Raw genomic sequence first — 24,980 nt, forward strand, 5'->3', positions numbered from 1 at the left:
ATTCCTGTCTAGTTCTTTTCAGTTTATCAGATCTACACATCAAAAAGCAAGAATAAACTCCTCCCAGAAGGGCAGAGCCTTTTTCACAGGGTTTAAGCTGTTCAGTATGTGAACGGATACAAACAAAACAAACCATGTCTTCAGGGAAATCTCTGGGCACTGAAAATGCTCTTCTAAATTTGTTCAACATAGCAGACATTTTTACAGTTGAGAAAAATTTAAACATTAAAACAAGCTATGATGTCGCAACACCCAAGCTAAAAAAAAAAAAAAAACAAAAAAACCCCACTGTACCATAAATGGACACCTCCATCTGCAAGATTCTGACATCAACAGCATTCTATCACTTGGGTTTCTTTATACAATATATTTAAATTGATGTTAATAGGAATAGGAGGGTGGCCTGGCACATAAAGAGTTCCTCTACTGCCTCTTGTATTTGGTTGTGGAAAAAATGAGGATGCACCCACCCGTTTCCTCTTTCAGGTCCTGGAAGAACTTCTGATTGAAGATGAAAGCAACACCACTAATTTCTTCTACCTTGGCTTCTGCAGTTGTATTTCTGTTTATAAAATTGGCAGTGATAGCTATAGCCAGCTTTCCACGAAACTCCTTCCTCCTGAAACCTGGTAAGCAAACAAAAGAATTAAAAACACCAGAAACTTCACATTGGACTTTCAGGGAGGGTCAGCTCAAGGCAGCTCAGTCTCTTTCCTACGTCTCGTCCTACAGGTCATCAAACAACACACCATCAGCAGATGTCGTCATTCCTCCAAAACTCCCATGAACGCAAAGAGTCTTTTCTCCCCCCTTCCAGCTGCAAAACGAGAGCTGTACTGCATTCAAGATAAAGTCTCATAAAAGAAAAAAAATAGGTCTGGAGGGGAACTATGGGAAGAAGCTGAACATGGGAGGAAGTTAAGGACAAATAATGACTAAAGAAAAACAGACTGGAAATAGAGCAGATCAAATTTAATGGAGGGAAACATTTTTAACATGCTAAATAGCAAATAAGATTTTTGTTATATAGGTGGTAAACAGTTTATGAAAAAACATGCAAGAGATCAGCAGTCAAAAGCAGCAGAGAAAGATCTGAAAAATAGAAACCTCTGTAACAGTGCTTAGGTGCACACACTACCAGCTAATGAGGTTTTTCAAAGGTATTTGGGGTTGAAAAATATTCAGTGGCTTAACTGTTATATTTCCAAGGTGAGACTGACTGCGAAGTTACTTGCTCTCTCGCTCCATCCTAGCTTCCTCTTTTCACAAAAAAAGCCTGCTAAGCCACACTCTTGCAATCACACATTTAAGTTTTCCCCTCTGCATATTCCCCTTATCTGTAAATAAATTCTGAAGTAGGACAGAGGGTCCTTAGAATATTTTAAGCTAACTGAAGATGACTTTTCAGAGAATACATGTATTTTTCTAAGAAGAAATAAATCAGCTATGAATTTTTGCCTCTGTGCTTTTTGATGCACCCTCGTTCTTTCATTAGGATAAATTTAATATGACAATACCAGCTTCTATATGTAAACAATCTTCAGTGCACCAAATATTCCCTTAGATCCCAGTACAACGATAACCATTAACTTCTCAATAGAGTCTGCAGCTGCAGTAAGAACAATTTTGTTTTGTTGATACCTGACTACTTAAACAGTCTTTTGTGGGTGATAGCTAGACAATAGTGTGGGGAATTTTCTAATAGAACATTATAAGGCTATTGTGGTTGGCAGATATAAGAATAAGCAGACAAACTACGAAGCTAATAAAAAAAAGGAAATGCTGTACTTGGTGAACTGAAACTAACATGGATATAATTGAAGCTACAAGGGGAACATAAAATTAAGTAACAGGTTTGTTCATGCAATATGGGAGCTGCTTAGATAGTGCCTCACTAACAAAGACAGCTCAGGTGGTCTGAATTCTCAGCAATGGCTCAAGTTCATCAAGCATTTCCCCCCTCTTCCTGCCCCCTCCCCCAAACCCCCCCCAAGTTATTTATTATCTTTTGGTATCGTTTCCAAAGTAACTGCTTCTGAAATTAAATCACCTCTCTAAAATAGCAGTACCTCTGATGCCTTCATTAAATACCTGGCAGTCACATTTTGGTTCAAACACATAGTACAAATTTACGGCACAATAGCAAAGGCTATGCAATTCCTGATATGTATCTCATCAGCCTCCTTAAAGTTAAATCATCATATAATTACTTAACCTTAAAGCAAGCCCAATGGCATCATGATGCATTTTAGAGGCAATGCAGATACACAGTGCTGAGAATGAGTAATGACATTAAATGTCTTCATTTTGAGCTACAACTTAACAATAAAAGCAGAACATGTCACATAAAAAATAGTTTCCACACAGAAACTACAGTGGATTGAAAGGTAGCCTGTTGCTTTGTGTTCTCCTCCGACTTTCAGGCCTTCCAAAATACCCTAAAGACCATTAATAAGACTAAAATTCACCTACCTTCTAATGTGTTCCTGCGGCCATCTGCACCAATAATAACATCAAATTCATACTCTGACAAAGGGTGATCCAGGGGGAGAAATTCAGCCCTCCAACCTATCTCTAAAAACACAAAGAATAAGATCTATTCATTCTTCAGTAATACAATGGAGAAGTGCTTTCAGAGTCTGAAGAAAGGGCATTAAGATAAATGGTCCATTTCTCATTCAAACAGAGCTGAATTCTGCCTCAGTCTGATGCAGGGAAGTTCTGCTGCAGTCAAAGCTATGTTCAGGCTGTATTAGCACGGTATCAAGCTCATAAACCGACAACAAAAAAAAAATGGAAGCCTTCATCTGGATCACCTAATGCTTTAAACTTCCTCTCAGACCCACATCACAAGAATATGCTTAAGCACTTCATTCTCACAGAAGTAGCCCCACAATGACCTTATCAGGACAGTACATATATGTGGTAACAGCAAGGAAGTGGTGGGTTTTAAAAGAAGAAACATAGCATTCCATCGTCAACACTTTTGTCTTCTAAATAGAAATTAAATGGAAGCATACTCACAAAGCTAAATTGAATCTTTGCATTAACACAAAGCTGATTATGTGAAAATGTCTGTATTGTCCATATTTTAAAATCATATATGCTTTAACTACTTAAAACAATATATTTATTCCACTGTCACTATATGACCATTTAAAGAGAGATAGTATAGTATTTTAATTAAAGTAAGATTTTAAAATATTCTATTGCTACTACACCCTAAATACTAATCTTAAAAAAAAAAAAAAAAAAAAAAAAGAAAAAAAGAACGAGAAGTCTTTCTCTATTGTATTTAAAAATCTTGCATAAGCTGGCTGATAAGACTCTGTGTGCCAGCGGGAGCGAATGTGAAATGTGAAAGCAAATGTGAAAGCAAAATGAGGCTCAGGGAGCTTAATCCATCCTCAATATTTATATTATCAATCAAAAACTGTTTTTGCAAGAAGATACCAAAAAGCCACACCAGACTCCCTACAAAGCCTCAAACACATGCCAGAAGGCATAGTGCAAAACCTCAACCTCTCAGACTGGGTCGTATTTTAAGAACTATCAGAGCTCTGTCACAATGATACTTATCATGCCTACGGCTGCATATAGCAAACCTAGCTGAATAAGGGCAAAAAACTCCAATTTCTTTAACGGAATTCAACTACTTTGAATGATTTCCCATAATGCCTGACATAAAAAGAAGTTACTGTGAACAGAACTACATTATGATAAACAATACTTTGGTTTTCTTGATCTTCAGGAGGTTCCAGGACTTTCACAAATTCTAGATTCACATGGATTTCCACTCCTAGTATAAGTGCAACTTTGAAGAGGATAAGTTGAAGTTGTCGAATACCTGTAGACAGCAAGTAACAAAGATGTATTTAGTATGTAAGTAATCACAGCTGCTACCAGCATGCCACCCAACTGATACTCATTGTTAACACAAGCATGCAGCATCATTATTTCCCATAGTGACGAATGCAAATGCTGCAACCACCACAGGATGTTGTTATCTTCCAGCACAATCTCGTAGGTAATAAAACTCATTTCAGTGAGTTTCTTGCAATACTGTAGAGCTTTCCTTCTTAATGATATTTAAAGGATCTGCTAACCGATATGTTGACCATTTTAAGATAGACAATTTTACAGCATATTTCCCTCTAAAATAGCCCACTTTTGCATATTTTTTCATTAGATTAAGGGTTGTGTCTACCTTCAACAAACTAGAAAGAATATCAATATTCTTCATACTCCATAATAAAAACCTATTGTTTAACAAATCCAGACTAACAAAAAAGCTGCTCCATAACACTGTCCTTTGTTCAATTGCCATTTTCCTTAAATGAGACTGGTTTTTTCCCCCCTCTGTGTGCACGCACGCACTTGCGCATGTTTAAGGCGGATGAGCTTTCTGCCAAATCAAGAAAGTCTCTATTAATCTTCTGATCTCGGTACACCTTTTATCTGAACAGTGCCCATGCCCTCAGATACTTACTGATGTGATCAATAGATCCTGCACAGAATTTTCCATAAAATTTCTTTGCTCCCAGTCCCCGGAGGTCGTGGATTGTAAACGGCCAGAGATGCAACACATTGTTTCTTGAAAAAGTGTCCCGCTTCTCCACGACGACGACTTTGGCTCCCAGGAAGGCAAGTTCTATGGCAGTCCGCAAGCCACATGGGCCACCTCCAATAATTAAACACTAGCAGAGAAAACAAGGAGTCTTACACAGGGTTTTGTATTGACTTCTACATAGTCTCTAACTTACTCTATTGGTATGACTTGATATTCAACTGGACTTATGCTACTGAGAGTGTATTCAGGTCATCTGTTTAAATCAATAAACGTTCAAATTTTGTTCATGTGTGGTGTTCAGTCAATTTATACAAGAGGATGAACTGTGTTTCATGCAGATGTAAAAGCATCTGATAAAAAGATGTAGCAGAAGAAACAGCAAAAAGCCAAAAAACTTCTGAGCGCCTGTTTGTACATTTCTAACTCACTCACACTTAGCGTTTCAAAAGTGCTTGCAGTAAACAGCATTACAGCTATATAAAAGGGACGGGAAAGGAAATAAGTGGTCTTGGTGTACGCTTTTTTTGTTTTAAAGAGGAAATTGGTATATATTTGCTAGGCTTGTAAGACAAATCTATGGTAAGTCTTACAGTATTAGTTACTCTCTCTTTCAAGCGAGGGAGTATCCTGAATGTAACAGCCTAGTCACCCACTGCTGTAAAGCAGGGCATGTCAAGAGAAGTCAGCAGACTTGTCCTGCTTCACCAGAGCTGGGGAGCTCGGCCTGTCCTATTCCATTTCACCCAGTGGTCAACACTCTCACCTTCGGGACAATCCCATTTTAGGAGTTTAAATCTAAGTTTGGGCATCCTCAGAAGAATCGCTTCAGAAATGATTACAGAGAATTCTCGCCCAAATTTTAGTTGACAGCTGTAAGTTTTCACAGACTAACAAGCAAAGGATTTCCAGAAAGCAAACTAATTAAAACCCAAACATATCTAATGCTTACATTTTCCTGACTGATTACAAAAAACTGATTAGAAACAGTCTTATAGCTGGACAACATTGCTGTTCCACACCTCCCCCCAAAACCCACCCTCCCCTCAAGCCCCGCAAAACCCCCACAGACTTCACAAAATCTATGCCACCAGTTCAAGCACCGAGCTCGGGCAGGGAGGGACGAGGTGGGCCTGAGCAGAGGGGAGAGCTCTGGCTGCGAGGCCGAGCTGTGCCGCGTTGCAAATCCAAACCCATTATCTCACACGCCAGACATGCTCCTGTGCGTCCCGCACACATAGCCAGACAGTGATTACAGTTTCAAAGCAAGCATGGACTGTATCTGGAGGCTTGTTGGATACGAGTCTGGTTCCCATTACATTTCAATTTCATAAAATAGAGTCATTTATTTGTTTTGGTTTGTTCGTCATTTGTTTTCAAATTTAACAACTTAAGCAAAAATTATCTGGTGCTGACTTTCATCCATGACTTTTGTCCAACCCAATTGTAAAGGTGCAAAACATTTTTTAAAAATTGAATAAATAATTCAAATAAATTCCCACTGAAAGAAGAGCTCCTGTGAGGTGCTTTTGCTTTGCTTTAGGCAAGTGTTTTGTTAACTAGAGATATTAAATAAGTTAGGTTGTTGCATTAGCCACTTGGCTTTCTTCCTCCTAAAAGAACATATTTAATTCATAATTTCACAAGAACACTCCTCACTGCACACTAAATATTAAGAAAACATCAACAGATATAATTATATAAAGGAAGAAAATGGAGTGCAGATGTTATCCTGACTGAAGAGGATCACTGGTGGAGTCTGGGTCAGCTCTTTTCTGCACATGCTTGTTGTGATTAACATGGGAACTCTGAGCTCTGACAAGTAAGCGACTGCCTTCACAGCTACACAGTCTTCCAGTAATGTTTAGCAAGCAGTTAGAAACATTTTACAAATAAAGACCATACATGGTTTGATAAGGTGGGGTTGTTTTTTTGGCTAACAAACTGTATTATATATAAATAAATGCAACTTTTAAAAAAAAGCAGTCTTTTGAGATTTAGTCATAGCAGATCCTGCCAAGTAATAAAACCCACACAGAAAACACTGTTAGTTCCTCCTGATGCTCTGCAACACAGTATGTTAAAATTTTAAGGAGGATTCTGCCCTCTCCCCTCCTCTTATCACCATTGACAAAATATCTTCCTAATTGCCTAGAGACACTGTGAAAAATGGTTGTATATTTGCTATCATCCATGGTTACCTTCCATAACCATAATTATCTATGTCTGAGAACTATTTGTTCTTTGATTTATTAAGGACGCTTCCTGCTGGTGTAGAGCTCGCTCTTGCCACTTTGTCATCTTTTTTGAAACTTCTGGAGTCAAAACCAGCACAAAACCCTTGCAAAGGTAATTCTTACTGTGTTTGTGTTCCCATCTGTATTAAGTAAGGAAAGGGACCATATCACTGTCCTGTACCTGCCCTCCCTCCCCAGCTCTCTGCTTGCAAACAAAGTCACAGGAGAAATCTTCTTGTAGTCAGCCTAGAACAAACGTTGAATGGCTTCCTATTTTCACCTCCTGTTACCCCAGGTGAAAGGCTCATGGCTCATCAGGGGCTGCTTTTGAAATTAATTTATTGCAATTTAACACAGATTGTGACAACTGACATCACATAAGGAAGTCTTGGATAATCAATCCTGAAATCTAACAAACAGGGTTGGACAAACGCCAACAGTTTCTTGACATCCACATCACCATTCGCTGCTCAACTGCCTTTTAACGGTGCCAGATCACCTCCTCAAAAGGTAAAGGGTAACTTGACTTTTCAAAGCATTTTCTGCAAATTAATCAAAGTAATAGTTGCTGAAGAGGGCTGACAGGCAGCTTTTGCATATTTCTTGTTCAGGCTGGAAATGAAGGGAGAAAGACTTGTATAGGTTACAGGGCAGCTTATCGAAGAATAAGATCATGACTAGACCTCTGTGACCTGCCTGAACAATCAGTATCACATTGGATGTTTATATCCTGTTTTACTACCAAGAGTATACCATGTTAGTGCAAGATAGAAATACTGAGAGAAGGCATTTTTCTCAGTGAAAACCTCATAGTATAAAGGGCTGATCTTCTGCCTGCAAATGTATGTAAATACTTCCTGTCAAATGAGAAGCTTCATTAAATTTAATACACTCCCCAAGAACAGCACCTACGTTACAACAAGGCAAAAGTACAGGAAGAATAAATGAGGAGGAAGAAAACAACACAGTTATGCATTCATGTGGCAGATTAAAGCATGTGATTTTAAAATGCCAAGTTCCCTCCTTTATCCTTTATGAAAATAATTTATCTTTCCACATATTTCATCCAAAGATCTTATAAATGCTTGAAATATTGAGTACACATCCTCTAGAAGAGGACATGCACGCACTGAGAAAGGGAGCTGTGACAAGGACTCTGACCTGGCCGTTCCCTGTCCCTGTCCCTCACCACAGCCCAGCGCGGTGCCCAGCAGCTCCCCAGCCAAGGGGAGAAAAGCTGGGCGCCGCGAACGCCCTGCACGCACCCAGAGAGTGGCTTGCCCCGCACGGGCACACCTGTGCTCCATCACCTCATCAGCAACAGGATCAGGTAAAGTTACATACATCAAATTTCCTGCACCAAACTCCAGCTACGCAGTAACTGGCAGTACTGAAGAGACTGCCCATAAACACTAACGGTCACCAGGAGTACTCTTCGTGAGAATTTTACGTGAGCTAAATTCATCTGCTCTTCTTGCAAATATCCTGGATATGAATGATACTAATTACCGATTAGAATAAATGCAACAATGAAAATTTTATGATACAAATTATCATAAGTAAATGGACGTGCTGGTTTGAGTTAAACTTCTGCAAGAGCATTTTTAGAATACCAGTTATAAAGTTCCCATTGAAGAGGACTAATGCAAGTTTACAGGCCAGCAGTAGTTACCTAGTGACAAACTTAGGACTATTTCAGTTTAAAATTATAAATATTAAGTGAAGCATGGAAATTTTTGTACTTCAAAATAAAACACTAATAAGCCCATGCATATTTTATAAAAATTGACTACTTAAGCTGCTGAGTAAATATTACATTTCTACGGTACTGTTAAAAAGTACTGTACTTCTCCCTAAAAGATAATTATTTGTTTCTGTATAAAACTTGTCCCACACTATAACCAAGCACACTCTACTCATTGCATTATTTATCTTCAGACTGAAATAGAGCAGAAACATAATGTATTTTTTTCCCCAGTACAATTAAAAGATATCAGAAAGTTTCACTTGTAATAATATAAACATACACAGCATTTGGTAAGTCTCATAAGCTTGATTCTACTCAATGGTCGATCTGACTGTAAGAGATGCTACTTTCTCTCTATCAGTATGTTTAAGAATGGCAGTACCCTGAAAATCTCCAGAAAGTGTTTCTACACTGAGTAAGAGCACTTAGTGCTGAGCTAAATGGCAGCACAAGTTACCTCTCCAAAAGCAAAATTACTTTTGTGTCAGGCACAGGTTTTCGATATGATCTCCTGTATATAATGTACAAATATATGACTTACAAAACAGGAGGAGAGAAAAGGCATGTGAAATAGAGGCCTCTTGCAACCCCTCCGTCCCCCACTACTAAATCTGCAGCCTGTGAATCCAGGCACCTATATCCCATTCTGGAAAAACCATATGCAGTTTAACAGCTGAGAATTTGCAGAACGCCTCCATTGGTTTTCACACAGTAAAGTAAGCTTACGGAAACAACTGAGGTTTTGAGAGAAAGGAGGGAGAGAGCAAGAATACAAGCGCTATGTTTAACAAAAACCAAAATAACACTCCACAATGACCTAGTCACAAAAATCTCATCCACTTTAATAGTTGAAAGGCAGAATCTACACGTTTACCTTGAAAAATGTAGAAAACCAGCTCTATCACAGTCAAGGAATCTACCAGTTGGCAGTAGCATGTGGGTGGGGGAATGCAACCAAACCACATCTCTTTGCACAGTTAAGAGTAGATAAATCCCGTGGTAGCTCAATGCATTACACTGTTCTCGTCCAATTCTAAATCCCTCACTCCTCTTCTGCCCAAGGTACCAAACCATTAAATTAGTCCTGGAAAATGAAAGTGTGTTCAATTATGATCCACCCCCTGTACGTTCTCGGGATGAAGACAGAAGCTACAATTGCTCCAGGAATTCAAGATTTTCTCATTTCTGCCTTTCAGTTGTTTTGGAGGTGAAAAAGAGGAGATTAATTTTAGACTCCAGCTCCACAGCAACTGGATAGACTCAGAGACACCCTCCATTGTCCTAAGGCACGCCAAGTCAGAAGCACCACTTCTCCTCAGTGGAAATGCACACATATACTAGTGAAAAAACAGTGAAAACCATCAGCCTAAGTTATTAGCTTGTATGTAATATTTATCCAAATCACCAACTGGAAATCAAAACCTATAGGAATGGATCATGCTGCTGGAAACGAGCACCAAGGGGTGGCTTTCCCCACGTACCTCGAAGCCGCTGCCTGGTGCTGCAGGTGCCCTCTGGGGCTGTGGGTTCTGCCCACGCCCAGACAGCCTGCAGGACGCAGAGGGACAGAATGCTTTGCCTTTCCATGGCAAACCCTCTTCCATCATTTGCTCTGGGCCTCAGGTGTGTCCATTTCCGTAGTCACCACATCTGGGACTTCAGACCAGCCCTGGCCTTCATACAACGTCCAAAGCAACAGGGATGCACCAAGGATTAATTTGGCTGACTCCACAGGATTACATCCTACATGGATTTGGGCAAGTGTTTATACATGATAGACCTAAATGTGATGCAACTCGAGATAGGCACAAAATGTAATGAAACAACACATTTTCTGGATCAGCAATGATTGCTTCCCTGGAAAGGCTCCAAAGAGAAACAGCTGCATAAGCAGCTACGGCAGACGGCTACCAGAAGCTGCAGCGGGAAGCTCTCTCCACCACAACGCTTTTCACTTCATCTCCTTTACTAGATGTGAAAATGCTTCTGGCAAAAATAGGACTGCTCAGTAGGACATTCCTGGCTTACTGACTTACAGTTCATCTCACATTTGTAGTCTCAGATTTTATCACATAAATTCATTGACAGTCACCGGATACAACAGTGAAGTCAAACGTACCCGGAACCCACTGAATAGCCAATATAGTTTTTAAAGTTTGAAACATTATAATTGAAGTCACTGAAAAATAAAATTCTATATGCCACTTCAGATAACGTTAAAAATGTCGAGAGCTAAAGCTTTATTTTAAAAAAAAAAGAAAAAGAAAAAAAGGTTAAGCTCACAATAGGCATTATCAGTTTTGGCAATCTAAGATGCGAGTCTAGTCTTGCCCTGGTCTACCAAAGCACTTCAATATATGGTTGCTCCCCTAAACTCAACAACTCTGTTCAGGCACTCGCTGCTTCAAAGACCCCCATACAAAGCTCTTGTCATCTCCTCTGCTACAAACCAGCCCAACTGCTGGGACCAACGAAGGATGTGTTCCTATAAGATAGCTCAGTTACCAGACACACTAGAGCTATGCAAGTATAGTGCTCTCTTGACAGTAACATGCCCTGCATCGCATGAGATGCTTGTACTCGTTGCCTGACTTGTTGAATGCTGCCATACCTATACAACTGGTTTTACTAAAAGACAACAGAACATGACCCTGTCAAGAACAGTGAGGATAACTGTTGCTAAATATGACAGTGATTTGGAAGGTGTCCATTCGACTACATACATATATAGAAAAGGGACAGTGCCGACCTATAACAAGAATTCTTTTCTTCATTTTTAGAAAGAGGCCAGATACTGAAACATATACCCAAAGTTAACAGATCTATACTACATGCAAATACTAAAAGGAAAAAAAAAAAATTAAAAAAAAATTAATTCTTCCATCAAATGAAGGGGGAGGAGAAGGTATAGGAGCTAATTAAACTCGCCCTACAGAAATTAAGTAATCTTTAAAAGCATATTTTTGTCTATTATACTATGTTTTATGAGCTCCTTATAAAATTAGTAAGGTTAAAAATGTTTCATTTGACAAAAATAATATTCAGTTAAATGTATTTTAATGAGGTCTTAACTCTCCAAAGGGTTATGTGAACGCTACTTAAATGCACTACAGATAGCTCCACTACAGATACACACCTACCTTAAAATATTATTAAGACTAGCTGGATTTCAATGAACAGACATTTTTGGAGAGTGAACACCACATAAATACCACTGTTGGGGAAGTTCAAAGGCAGCTGGGAACACCGAGGCTCACGCACCCCTAATTGCCAACCGCCGCAACAAAACCCTGTCCTGGTGCAGGAAGCGCAACTCGACGAGTCCATTTCTGCTTTCGATCCCACCAGTATTTTACCCTTTGTACCCGCCGCTGAGCGCCTCAGAAATAAGCAGTTTTGTCGTCTCCTGCCAAAAGCACCCATATCAGCAATTGGCAAAAATGGAGACATTGCTATTTTTCTCCTTCAAAGACTGTAACATGGATTTGAGGCTATCTAATCCAGGCTGATTTTGAACAGAGCTCTTTCCCCAGCACTGTGCCCTGCAGTTGCTGCACTCGCAGCTGGGTACAGCACAATCCAGGGATCAGAGGATCTATCTTTATTGCCTTTCTGTTTTATTGGGTCAAAATGCCAGAAGTGAAACATTAGTACATTTATTGCATTCATTTGGCTCATCTTTACTAGGATTTTTTTCTCTTTTTTGGAAGATAAGCTTCTGCATGGAAAAAACCACGTGCCTTCATTTTTCCTGGATGAATTTGGACACACTTGTCCATCCAACCTGTCTGTCTCTCGGATATATGTACTAATATTAGATTTGCGTATAGAAACCTTTCCACAGTTTGAAATTAAAACAACGGTATGAAAGACATCTGAAACTTATAGTCTGCTATGCAATACATTAAAGAAAGGCTGTATGCATTCAGTGTGCTAGAAGGTCAAGAGTTCCTTCGTTGATGCATCAAAGCTGTCAGGACTTTGTTATTTGGAGCTCTTCTGAAGAGCTCTCCCAGGCGGCATTGGTCATATTTAAATATGTTGACTTGATCTCAGAGCTTTTACAACAATTTACAAAAATAAATTTTAAAAAATTGCAATTGGTAGACATAATACAGAAAAGTACCTCTAGAAACTTTCAGTTCCCCTGCACCACAGTTATCTGAAGAAAACCTGCACATCATCTGACAAGAATTGTTATACTATTCTTAATAAACAGATTATCCACCAGAAATCAGGTAAGTGCTTTAATCCAAAAATATCCTCAAAGTACAAAATAAGCCCTCTAACATCTTTTGGAATTAAAAGCATATTTGCTGTTTTCTTACCTGTCTTGCATTGTAATCAAAACGGGGGGGGGGCGGGGGGCACCACACCCAAAAACCAGAAGAGATTGGTTTCTTTTCTTTTTTTTGGCCAGTTGCTTAAACAATCAAAATGAAAACAAGATAAACCTTGCAGAAAGAATGTTGCCTGACTATCCCGGTCATTAATATGGTTGGCAGCATTTAAGTACCTTGCCTTTTTCTTTTTTTGTAGGCTTACGCCTGTCATACTGAGATAATGCTTTAAGGCTATCCTTAAAAACTTAGGAAAAAACCCCAAACAAAACCATGAAACAAAACAATTCATCCAGAAACACGGAACTGGTGAACACAGATGAAGAAACAAAGGCACCAAGAACCTTACCTCCGAGCACAGCAGAGACCAAGCAGAGACCAAGACATAAGTCTTGGGAGCCTTGTGAGTAGTTACACTCGTGAGATTGCGATTGCAAGAAAATAATTAATCCTTTACATGGTTTCAGGGTCAGGGGCTGACCAGCCAGTACAGGACTTGTCTACAGACCTAGAGGAAGGGATTTCTCATGCTTTATGGCATCTGAAGCATGCAGACAAGTTGGTCAACAACCATGGCTTTGCTACAGGAAGAAGTTGGCAATATGCTTTAAAAAAAAATAGCACTGTTGCTACAGCCTGGTCTGACTACAGAGATGAAACACTATACTGAACCAAAAATTTTTAACAACAACAATTACAACAATCTAATAAATCAACTAAGCTTCTGCTTAGAAATGGGTTTTTTAAAGTAAGTGGTGAGTGAAGTTATTTCAAGGTCATTTCACAGAATATTTTAAAATATGTTCTAAAATACATTTTTATATTAGGTGAATTATTAACCAACACCCACTTAAGACTTGGCTTTTAGAAGCCAGTACTGGGTAAATGAGCTCATACAGAACTAGCCATCAGGTCCGAGACAGAATCCAGGTTTTTAAATTATTATTTATTTATTTTTAAAGAGCTGAATCATTTAATCCCATCATTTCTAACTTTCCTAAGCAGAATGACTGTACAGTAGCGTATGGCAGCTATAGCTGAGCTCTACATGCAATGCTGTACAAGAAGGCAGCAATTCTGGGCTCTTGGGGTCTATTTTCTTCCAGCTCATCGTGCAATCTTCAAAGCCACTGCATTTTCCAGTGCTAACATTCACAGCCACTTTACTAGTAAAGCCAAATACAGCTCCAAAGAGTGATAACCTGATTTTTTCAAGTTTATTTAACTGGTCACTTGCACTACCAGTTTACCATAGGTAGACAATGCTTTTACTTTTTACCTTTTTATTTACACTTTGAAACCACTAGGAATTGACCAACCAGCACCTGTTAGCAATATGGCATCTGACAGTACCAACAAGCAAGATGGACTTGAACAGTTCAAACAACCAGAAGTAGAAAAATGTATCTTTAGAAGGTACATAACAGCCCTTACTACTGAAGGAAAGAGTCTTGAAAAATAAAATATAAATATGAAAAGGAGCATGCTTCAAAGAAAGGGGCAGAGAGTTGAAGACAAAAGATTTGGCAGCAAATTGCATATCACGAGGTGTAATAGTCTCTTTTACACCAACATCCGACACAACAGAAGGGAGATAAACATACATAGAAGATCAGTGTTTATTTACACGGCCACGTATTAATGACTCTGTTTTCACGTTCCAGCCAGGGTGAAATTCGGAGGCACCTGCCTGAACAACACCGGCTGCGCTTGTTCTGCCGCTATCAGGGCTGTATCTGGGCTGACGGGCAGTGAACTTCCTACCCCAGATGCCTACAGCCAAGCAGGAGACAGAGCAAGCTGGCCCAGCCCTTGCAGCCCCACCGGGGGCCAGGCAGGCAGCGAGCAGACCCAGCAGCAGCCCCACCAGTCACAACAGCCCTCACCTGTCAGGAAAGGCTTCCTACCACATGCAAGTATTTCCTACCTCGCTAAAAAGCAAACAAACAAGAGAAAAAGGAAAAGAAAAAATCTGAGAGAAATGCCTCTGCCTTCCACTGAGCCCTTGCTGATCAGCATAACTTGTTATTAATGATCTGGGTGTGTAGTCCTTGGCAGGAAGCTCACTACCATCTCTTGCAATGTTTTCTAATCTGAGTTGCAATTTACCCTGGGGCCATTGTTTTATCTGAATTGTAAATCCAGCAAGGATGGCAGGGAGTACAGGCAGGATGGGGAGGTGGACACCAATCACAGAGCGTATTTGCTGTTGCACAGGTTCTTTTAAAGCTGCTCTTGTAACTCATTCAAAGGGGCAGTGGAAGTAAGCAACACAAGACTAATTCAAAGTGTGGCATAACCACATGGTTCCTTGTAAGTTAGTATCTTAGTCAAACGAACAAATCCAGAGAGTGATGCAAGACAAGCAAGGCAGTATCTCTTGATTGGTTTCTTAAGCAGAAACATCTTTCTTAAGACCTTGGGAAACAAGCTGTTCTTCAGGGCTGAAAAAGGAGCAGCAAATGTCCAAGGCAAAATGCAAACTTTGAAAAACTAGTCAGAATTTGATCTAGCAGTGTTAGCCAGACTATTATAGAGGTGAAATGAGTAACAGTTCTGGTTGTGCTCCAAGTAACTATGTAGTGTTCCTCAGGAAGGTATTTAAGCCTCTCCTACAGGTCACATTCTCTAAAGCTCTGACCATTCTTGTTGCTCTGCTCTGGACTCTCTCTAGTTTATCTGCCTCTTGCCTATAGCACATGCTCCAAACTGGGAGAAAATATTTTAGCTGGGGTTTCACCTGTACCAACTAGATGGGAAGGAAACCACCCCAGTCCCCAACACACTGCAGGCCCCCTCAGACAGGCTCCCAGGATCAGTTCCCCTTGGGTCAGCACCCTGTAGATGTCAAATACAGCTCTTCTGTCAGCTGAAATGGTGTAACGCTTGTCCTCTCTGCCATCACCCAGGACCCAGAACGAAACCAAGGCTCATCTGAATGCCTGTCAGACTCTCACAGTTCTGGAAGATTTGAAGCAAAATGTGGCCAGCTGCCAGGACAACAGCTCTCTGTTGCAAAGGCTTTTTCACCACAAAAATACATAGTTCTCCCCCCCCACCCCTGCCAGGTTTGTTCCAAAATACAGCTTAAACCCACCCAAACATTCCCAACCTGAGGAAAAGGTTAAAAGGCTGAAGAATTAGAAAACTATAATAATGTCACATTATGGTATAAACTCAGATTATTTTTCAATAAGCACTACTCATCAGATATACAGGTTAAGATACAAATATCCTAGAGACTTGCAATGGGAAACAGGTGTCTACATTAGTTTGCAGAAACCTGGCTGTTTGCAGACAAAAACAGATTTTGTGCATAAATGTAGACATGTTAGGGAATGTGGGAATTTTGAGAACTGACTGACACAAACTAATCCACCTTTAAACACTGTAGCAGAGAAAGTAAGGCAAATTAACCCAATTTCAAGGGCATTAAAGGGGAGTTTCTACTTTGTCACAACAAAAGATTCCAGTTAAACTTTTTTTTGACAACTCCATCACTGTTAAGGCTTTTTAGACAGAAAATACAAATAGAAATTCTGTTATTTGATTAAGACAATCAACTTCTACTAAAATATTTTACATTCTTCACTTCTTATACAGAATGTCTTAGAACTGCGGTATTTTGCATTCTACCGAAAGTCTATTAAAAGCGATCTGCACAAATGCCTAAAACAGAAATAATGTAGAATTAGATTTGTCAGCAGAAAGAGGAAAGAGAGCAACCACATCCCCAAAACCCCCGTTCTCAGGACAGACATGGGAACCTCGGGAAGGACCTGAGCTGTAGGAGACAGGAAATTGCCTTATTGTCTGAAATCTGTTTTTTAGCAGCCAAGCATTTAATCACTTCTTGGTAGCAAAAGTTATGTATTTCCTCACTTATCAGTACACAAACATTACCAAAGCGAAGCTGGAAACGTAGCTAACAACAAACCCATAACAACCACATCTGGCACTGTGGGGGTCCCTCTGCAGCCAGAAGGCCTGACCTGAGCAAAGCGTCGGCACGGGCCGCGGGCGGGGGGCCAGGCGAGAGCACCCCTCGCCCCGCACACACCACCCTGCCTGGTGCGTGGACACGCAGCCCGGCTGCTTCACGCAGTCAAACCCAAAAGCATTACAAAGCCACAGCAACGGCAACACGCCCTGTCATAACCTTTCAACTCAAACTTAATTAAGCCACTTGTGGTGACAATAGTAGTGTTTTGTGTGAAAGTAACTGGGTGTCACTCCCTCTGGGAATCTTTATAAAATATCTAGGAAATCAGGTCAGGGTGGGACAGTTCCCTTCTGTCGATTACTTGCAAAGCCATTAAGCAAGGGGCAGAAAAACAGCACAGTGCTGTTAAAGTACTGATGTAAAGCTACTGTTATCCTACAAGCCAAAAATTTTAAAATTCCCAAATGCCTGAAAAAGTCTTATTTAGGCTGCCTGATTATGTTACCTTGGCCGGGCTTCATTGCTTTTCATGACTGATAAAGCTGAAAAATCTTGTGTTTGTGGAAATGTCTGTAGGATAATAAAAATAAAGTGATTTCATTACCAAATCACATGCCAAACATTTGCTTTTGCTGACGTAATTTGGCCCAATCTCCATTTAAAACACAGCTCCAAGAGTCAAATGCTTTGTTTTGTTTTCAAAGAACCCTGTCTGCTGTGTGTCCTGTCATCACCTGAGCCTCTCCCCATACCCTCTCTAAAAATCCTTGGAGAAATGAATCTACAATGTTCAACAATTGTGTTTTCACTGCATGTTCACAGGTGATTTGCTGCTTCTCCCCTCTTCTCAAACAAATCTTCCTTACCACTCATCCCCATTAGTCCCATATCTTCTACTACTTTGAAATAACTCTGTAAAAGTTACTTATTAAAATTCTCAAAAATAAGTCTAGAATGGAAATCCACTGCAAGGCTTTAGATACCCCGTCCTAAAAGGCAAAAGCAAAGAAGCACAGATACCAAAATAAACAGCTTGTCTTTCAAGCGTACCAAACACACCTAGGTGCCCCTTAAAAAGTCAGTAGAACACTTGGTCCTTAACACCCCCAACACCTCAGTAGGTTCTGGATTCTGCTATCCGAGCACTGTGTGTTTGGATTTAAAAAAGAAGAAAAAAAAAAAAGGCAGCTGAGTCTTTTTGTGAGAAGTCATAACCTTTCATTCACTAAACTTGCTGTAAATATGGTACTCAACTTCTAGTGTCAAGCTTTATAACCTTCACAGGAATGCATTTTTATTATAATAAGAGAATTAGCAATGCTATCTAATACATCTAAGATAAGTTTTGTGTGTTCATTACAAACCTAGATTATCAGGTTTGGAAATCTCCCCATTTCAATTATTATTTTGAAGAGATTAGCATGTCCAGCAAAAGGTATCTGCCATCTGGATATTCGCTCTTCATATTATAAACAGGTTAAAGTTTTCATTATAATAAGGATATTCTTGAGCGGGAGCACAACTGGCATTCCCTTCTTTCATCTTACAATTCAATTAGTCCTTTAAAAGAACAAATATTTGTCTCAAGGGACACAATCAATCACAACACTTGAACACACAAACTCACTGGCTTCTGTACCAGTATATACAGCACAGGAGAAACCTGGCCGAAAATCCAAGTTGCCTCTGAAAGGATCAACAAATGCCAGCGCTTCAGGAGGAAATTTAGCCACAATACCAGCAGGTTTATACATGCTGGTGATTTGCTTAATTAAGAGACAAGTATTTGTTTAGCACTAGAGAGGAAGGTGGAGAGAGGGGAGAGGAAAACATCTAGAAGCCAACCTGCCTCATTTACTATGAGGGGCAAGACTGCAGAGTGGGATGTTTGTAAACAACTGAGGACTGGTAGGAAGCCAATTTCTACCTAATAACAAGGAGGGAGACCTGGTATCCACTCCTCATCCTGCTGATTACCCTATGGCTACGTAACATGGCAGCACCTCTCCCTTTCTCAACTCTGTGGGAAGAAAGCACCAGGCAAAGTAGGTTTTATTAGCTCCCAAAGCATTCATTTGACAGTCTTTGGAAACAGAGACAATATGAAAAGGAGCGGAAGGGGTTTGGCAGATAAAGACTGTCCCGTTTTATCATTTGCGGGTACACCAGTGTGGTTAGTACAGGGCGAGGACGCTCAGAGCCAGTGCTGAGTCAGTCACAAAACCTCCATCCTCCATCCCCATTTCCGACCCAGCGCTCCTCTTCAGCTGACTCACACCCTGGCCCCCGACTCCGCTCCGCTCCCGTCCCCCCTCAAGCCGCACGCTCTCTGCAGTGCTGCCTCGGCTAAAGCAGCACCCCACCAGAGGAGCCCGTGGAGCCCTCCCTACAGCAGAGACGCCAATGCCACCAAGTCCGGGTAGGACTGACAGCATATGATGCTACTACGCAATCCCTGGAAATGTGGTAATAAATAATTTTATAGTCATTCTCTTGCAATAAGTTTCCCAACAGGAGTTTTTGGAAGGGAACCTAATCTATTATAAAACAAGCTTTGAAAGGCCAAGTCCAGGAACAAGTCAAACGAGAGAGGCCAACAGGGACCGAGTTCAAGATCATTTCATTTGTTTTTCAGGAATCTGTATGATATATATAGACACACACCTACAAATGCACAGATGTATGTATTTATATACACAGCACTCAAAACTTCTTAGCTCAATTTTATTTACTTGCTTTATGCTAATCTTGTCCAGTTAGGCCTCAAAACCACTGCTCAGACTGTACAAGTCCTCTGCCCAGGAACCGTGCCCAAGGTGGGGTCTACAATAGAAACAATGCTCCGAAGACCAAAGTCGTGCACAGGAACTTGCCACTGCCCTCCCCCCAATGCGCAACACCATAATCCGAAACTGGGTATATCTAGAGGGAAACGCTAGAGTCTACCAAGGCAGCTGACAATTACACATTAGCACTTTAAACAAAGTTTCCCTAGTTCTCCTTAAGTGTAAGCATGTGTTTTGAAAAAACAGCATACATGTTTGAGGGGGAAGATACCACCACATTTGCATGCTTTAGAGAATCAGTATCTTCCTTCAGAGCAAGTCTAGGATGTTTTCATGTGCAGCAATCTCTGCTCTCCTCAAGCATCAATCTATAGTCATGGGAGAGCCAGAATTTCAGGTGCACATACATATATATATACATATCTCAAACATCAGTGGGAGCCTCATTTATATGTGCATGCACGTATCTGTGTCATTTACACAGGTAAACTGCCAAAAAAATCATGTAAAGAATCTACTCCATACAGAGAGGTTCAAATAAATGTTTAGAGAACATTCACACGTCTTAAAAAGGCTATTGAATACACTCTGCATCTAGCTGGATGAATTCTCGTTCATCATCGTATTATGTTTTGCATGTTCAAAAATTTAGAAAGACATTCAAGCTGCTAACATGGTGAACAACATATGTTAAACCTTTAATCTTCTTCAGTTGTCTAGCTACATTTCATTCTATGAAGAAACAAATAATCATTACAGATTCCAAGCATGCTACTCTGCATTGATGAGTAAAAGATGAAAATGAGAGCGAAACTTTGCCAGGATAATAAAGTTGTGCTCTTTTTCTAGACTTATTTGCAAAAATCACAGATTGATTTCTAGAGTTTTGGCTACTTAGGACAGACTTCTGTATCTCTCTAATACTAGTGAACTGTGCAAATGCCAGTTCCAGAAACAGCTATTCTGAACAGTACTCATTCCCATTTTACAAGTTTGTGATGGAAAAAAGTGTATGTTTGATACAGGTTTAACATACACACAGATGGACTCCTGCAGTTTCAAAAAAAATTTGTTTCTGCCCCAATTTTGTGCATGTCCTTCTGCAGTACTGTGTTTTTTTGTTTTGTTTTGTTTTGTTTTCTTCTACAAAGAATTAAAGAGAAAATAAAGTCCACAGCAAGGCAATAGCAGTGGGTTTGAACTTCTTGAAAATTGTTCAACTGGTTTTATGCATCCAGCTTAAAATCATATCATTGTAGAAACTCTGAAAGCCATATTTGGCAATGTTCTTCAAGAGCAGTTAAGACACAGGATTATTGTTATTTAGTTGGAGTGGAACGTTCTGTATGTATAAAACTTGTGTATATTGTAATGAGCAACTTAAGTGTGGCTGAAGAGTTTATAAGCACAAAAAGCAACAAGTATAGCATTCAGCTCTTAAATACTGTGCAAAAAACCAAACAGTTTTTGGGTGAAGCATCAGGTTCTCAGTTTCTTTAAAAAAAAAAAAAAAAAAAAAAAAAAAAAAAAGAGAGAGACCCCAAAAGACCATGAGTAGTTTAGATCCTGATTGTGTTTTATCTTCTTTATCTCCTCCAAAGATTGGGAAGATTGCAAGAAGCCAGACAGATTGCAAAGCCGTATCTGAGAAGAACTGTGACCTGCAGACTCAGCTACAGAGCTCATGGCCACAACCTCATATAAAGCCTTCAAGTCATATTTTTTTAAAATTATGCCTACTAGCAACTTTGGCTCTGTTTACAGAACTGCAACTGCAAAAATCCACTTAGCTCATTTTGTGATCCTGCTTTAACAAGTAAGATTTTTACTCCAGGCTGATCTACTTCAACCAGTCCCCACGCAACTCCACAGAGGTGAGCGCTGGGCACCACTGTCAGGATTTAGCCTGCTAACTCCCGTCTCCCTGCTTCACTACTGAAAATGGCAGCGGGCATAACATGCAAGAAGGACAGAAACTTAAAATCACCAGTTGCACCGAAGGAAAATTGTGGTATGTATATTGTAGCCTAATCTCTCTGCACTGGCGTTTTGTTTGGACTGCCAGCATTTCTGAGAATTCCTTATTTGTAAGTGGGGCTGTCACAGTACACCACTGCAATGATCAGGGAGTCCGCCGTGTTCTCACAACATGTCTCCTCTCATTCATGTTGCATAGATAGGCTTTCACAGCAGACTGTGATTCACATGCGAGGAATGTTTGCTAGATATCCCCATAGAGCCCGCAGACTGTGGTTACTGCTTTCATTTGCAGCAATCTGAAGATTCATGTTTCTCTCGTTAAATCAGTGATGACACAGTGAAGTGCAGGCCTGGGCATGGTCCAGGTTCATAATGAACATCTACAACTATTTCACAGAATATCTATACACGCACTGTTCATATTCATATATTCATTTGCAATTTGATCATATGTGCATCATAGATATGTCCATTAATTTCTGCAAATATTTACAGCACGCCACTAAAAATAAATCTTTACTCTTAAAGAGTGGTAATAACCATACTTTCAGTGCTGTGGAAGGTGTTGATTAGCCTCCTGCTTGGCAACCTTGTAAAGCTTTACACAGGCTGTACTTTATGTACCAACCGATTTCCATGAGTCTTCTCACCATACATAAAAATTAATCTTTGCTTAAGAACTTTGCAGAATTAGGCCTTGGCTTTGTAATGTCACACTTGAAAAAGCAGGACTTCATTTTTATATTTCACATAGGTCTTAAAACTGCTTTTTTGTGTTGCAAATACTTCCTCAAACTAACCACGGAAATTTGGACCCGGGGCTGTATGTGTAGGTGAGGTGTATGTGGAATATCTCCTATAATTTGTTAATCATCAGACACTTTCTCATTCCTTCCCTTTCCTGTCTGTTTTCGTCACAAAGATGCTCAATGACATATGTTCAAGGCCTTTTCAAAAGAACAAAAAGGGAGGAAGGAAGCAGAGGTCAAAAAGGGAAATGAAGGGAAAAAGGAAAGGAGATAAATAGAGGCTGTCAGGAAAGCAGTGCAAATAGCTGTAACGGCACCCTTCATTTCCTAAAGAAAATTGTAGTAAGGACATTTATTACCTTAGAAAAAGTTAATAACCATTAGGAGCTTATTAAAAATGAATAAATAAAACCAGAGGCCTCTATATGGACTGAAGGTAACAGGGTGTCCTTCTCCCTGGAACTTTTGAGAAGTTTCAATGCAATGATGCAAACAAGAAAGAGACCTTCAACACTGCGTGTCTACTGAGTCCATAAAATAACACTGCAGTGATAGTTTTAATTAAAATATCCTCCACAGTTTGGTGTCCAAGTTACTCCCCAGTGTGCCCTTCCTCTCTGTTCTACCTCTATACAGTCAAGTAGCTTCTTAAAACTTACCCTTCTTGGGGCAACTTTTAGCTATCACTTGGCAGTAAATAAGTGAATTGCTCTGAGAAAAAGCTATTAAAGATATTCTGTGATAGTTAGATGAAACAAGTGGCATAAACTAGAATATTCTGTACAGCTTTATCAACAAGATTTATACAAATGCTTAGTGGTTCTCTCTATCAAAATATGGTATTGCAAGCTCTGCGGAAGAGAAGATCATTTCCTGACCTTTCCACAACCAAGCAGACCATCTCCTTCAGTAACTACCACATAGCAATTACTCACATTGTGCTTGCAAAAAAGCAGTTACAGAAAAGTACTTAAATCCTTAAATAGTGCAGGATTTTCTTTTGCTGTTGTTTAGCAACTAGAGCCAATCCTAGGTGACAAAGACAGATCCCCAGACCTCCAAGCAGCACTTTCCAAAGAACAGTTTAGGAACTGCTGTTGAAACACATTTGGCCAGCCCTGGTCTCTTACAGGATACATCAAGCAGCAAACCGAGGAGCCTGCTGAATATACTCTAATTTACACCTTGCAAAACCCTGTTTAAATAGAGCAAGTAGTTCTTGTGAGCCTGGAATGAATAAAGCCTACTGCCTCATTAATTTATTTCTTATGCCTGATTGACACCGACGTCTAAAAAGGGCAGAAAACTTTTCTGCCACGATTAAGGCAGATTGTAAAGCAGAGTGCTTTTAGGACCACAATTACATGCTGTGTGTTTCCACAAAACTTGCAGAACAAATATACCTGAAAATTTGTCAAAATCAGTTGGTATCAGCCAGTTTCAAAAAGTATATTAAAGGGAGGGTTATATGAATGGACACATTGCACGTGATGGTATAAACCTTGCTTCTGCAGAAAAACAAGTTTAAAAGATTCTAAGCTATGAAATCCAGAACTGAACTTCTCCACTTACCTTAGTGTTCACACAAGATTTTCCACGTTTATACTCTTTGTGACTTGCTCTTTTGTCAAGCTTGTTCCACAAAGCTTTGGCCTTCCACGTGGTCACTCTTGACTTCAGTTTGGTGTAAAAGTTTCTATTGTCCAACGGATCTAATTCAAGTTGGCGAGTGAGAATATTAAAGGCCTGAATGGTACCTTTGCACGTTGATGCTTGTACGAAGTTTTCAAATATCTGGCCAGCTTGACTGTGTTTTTCATCATCGTTTTCCCCCATGTTCTGAGAGACGTGTTTGAAAAAGATTAAGCTGGAGCTCTTGTGCTGGGGTACAGGTGATCAACACTACCAAGTATTTCCAAGCATGTTATTCCTAGAAAAGACAAAACATAGGTCATGTTAAAGCAGGGTCTGCCTAACAAAATTAAACCCACAAACTGTATATCCAATATGAGCATAAAAACACAGCATATGGCAACGGGATAACCAGGTACAAGAAGTTAGTAGTGGCATCCAAGGTAAGTGTTACAAGTAAACATAACATACTTCTGCTGCCATGACATGTACTTCACAAAGACTGTCGTAAAAACTCTTTAAATTCAAGCCTGCAACAACAACAACAACAAAAAAACCAGCCTCACTGAGAACCTGAGGATTTCTTTAAATTTTGTTCCATGATAAGCGCTAGATAACAAATGAAGAAAAACCAAATGTCCAGATGCTTTTCCCAAGCAGAACTTATGTCACAGCAAGTACACCTCTGGTAATGTTTTGGTCTTAAGAATTCTTAGAAACCCACAGCCAAAAGTCAACACTATTTGAGGGAATTTTCTCCCATTGCACAAGCTAGGGCCAAGAGTACAGCTTAGCCAGAGCAATTCAGAATTGGCACAATCACTTGCCACGAGCAAATGCACAAAACAGCCTAAGCAGAAACATTATCACAAGTTACACTAGAACTGAAGAAACAGAAAACAAGTAACCACAGAGCGCTCCCCTTTTTCTAACTCTCTTGCCAAAATGAGAAAGGGTTCAGTGCTCTAGTACATCGAAAGGAATTTTATCTCCACGTCT

At 39.9% G+C, this 24,980-nt stretch overlaps 1 protein-coding gene across 1 annotated transcript; it reads right to left on the minus strand.

Moving 5' to 3' along the window:
• Window positions 1-470: 470 nt before the first annotated feature.
• LOC104081930 (protein-methionine sulfoxide oxidase MICAL2-like) lies at window positions 471-24,185 on the minus strand (the record flags this gene model as incomplete). Its single annotated transcript, XM_009584861.1, has 5 exons — window positions 23,922-24,185; window positions 4,490-4,697; window positions 3,731-3,847; window positions 2,473-2,574; window positions 471-626 (listed from the first exon to the last, which is right to left on the minus strand). Coding segments are annotated over exons 1-5 (847 nt in total), but the record flags the coding sequence as incomplete, so codon positions are not given.
• Window positions 24,186-24,980: the final 795 nt, after the last annotated feature.

This window comes from Fulmarus glacialis, unplaced genomic scaffold (assembly GCF_000690835.1).
Source record: "Fulmarus glacialis isolate BGI_N327 unplaced genomic scaffold, ASM69083v1 scaffold1019, whole genome shotgun sequence".
NCBI classification, from domain to species: domain Eukaryota; kingdom Metazoa; phylum Chordata; class Aves; order Procellariiformes; family Procellariidae; genus Fulmarus; species Fulmarus glacialis.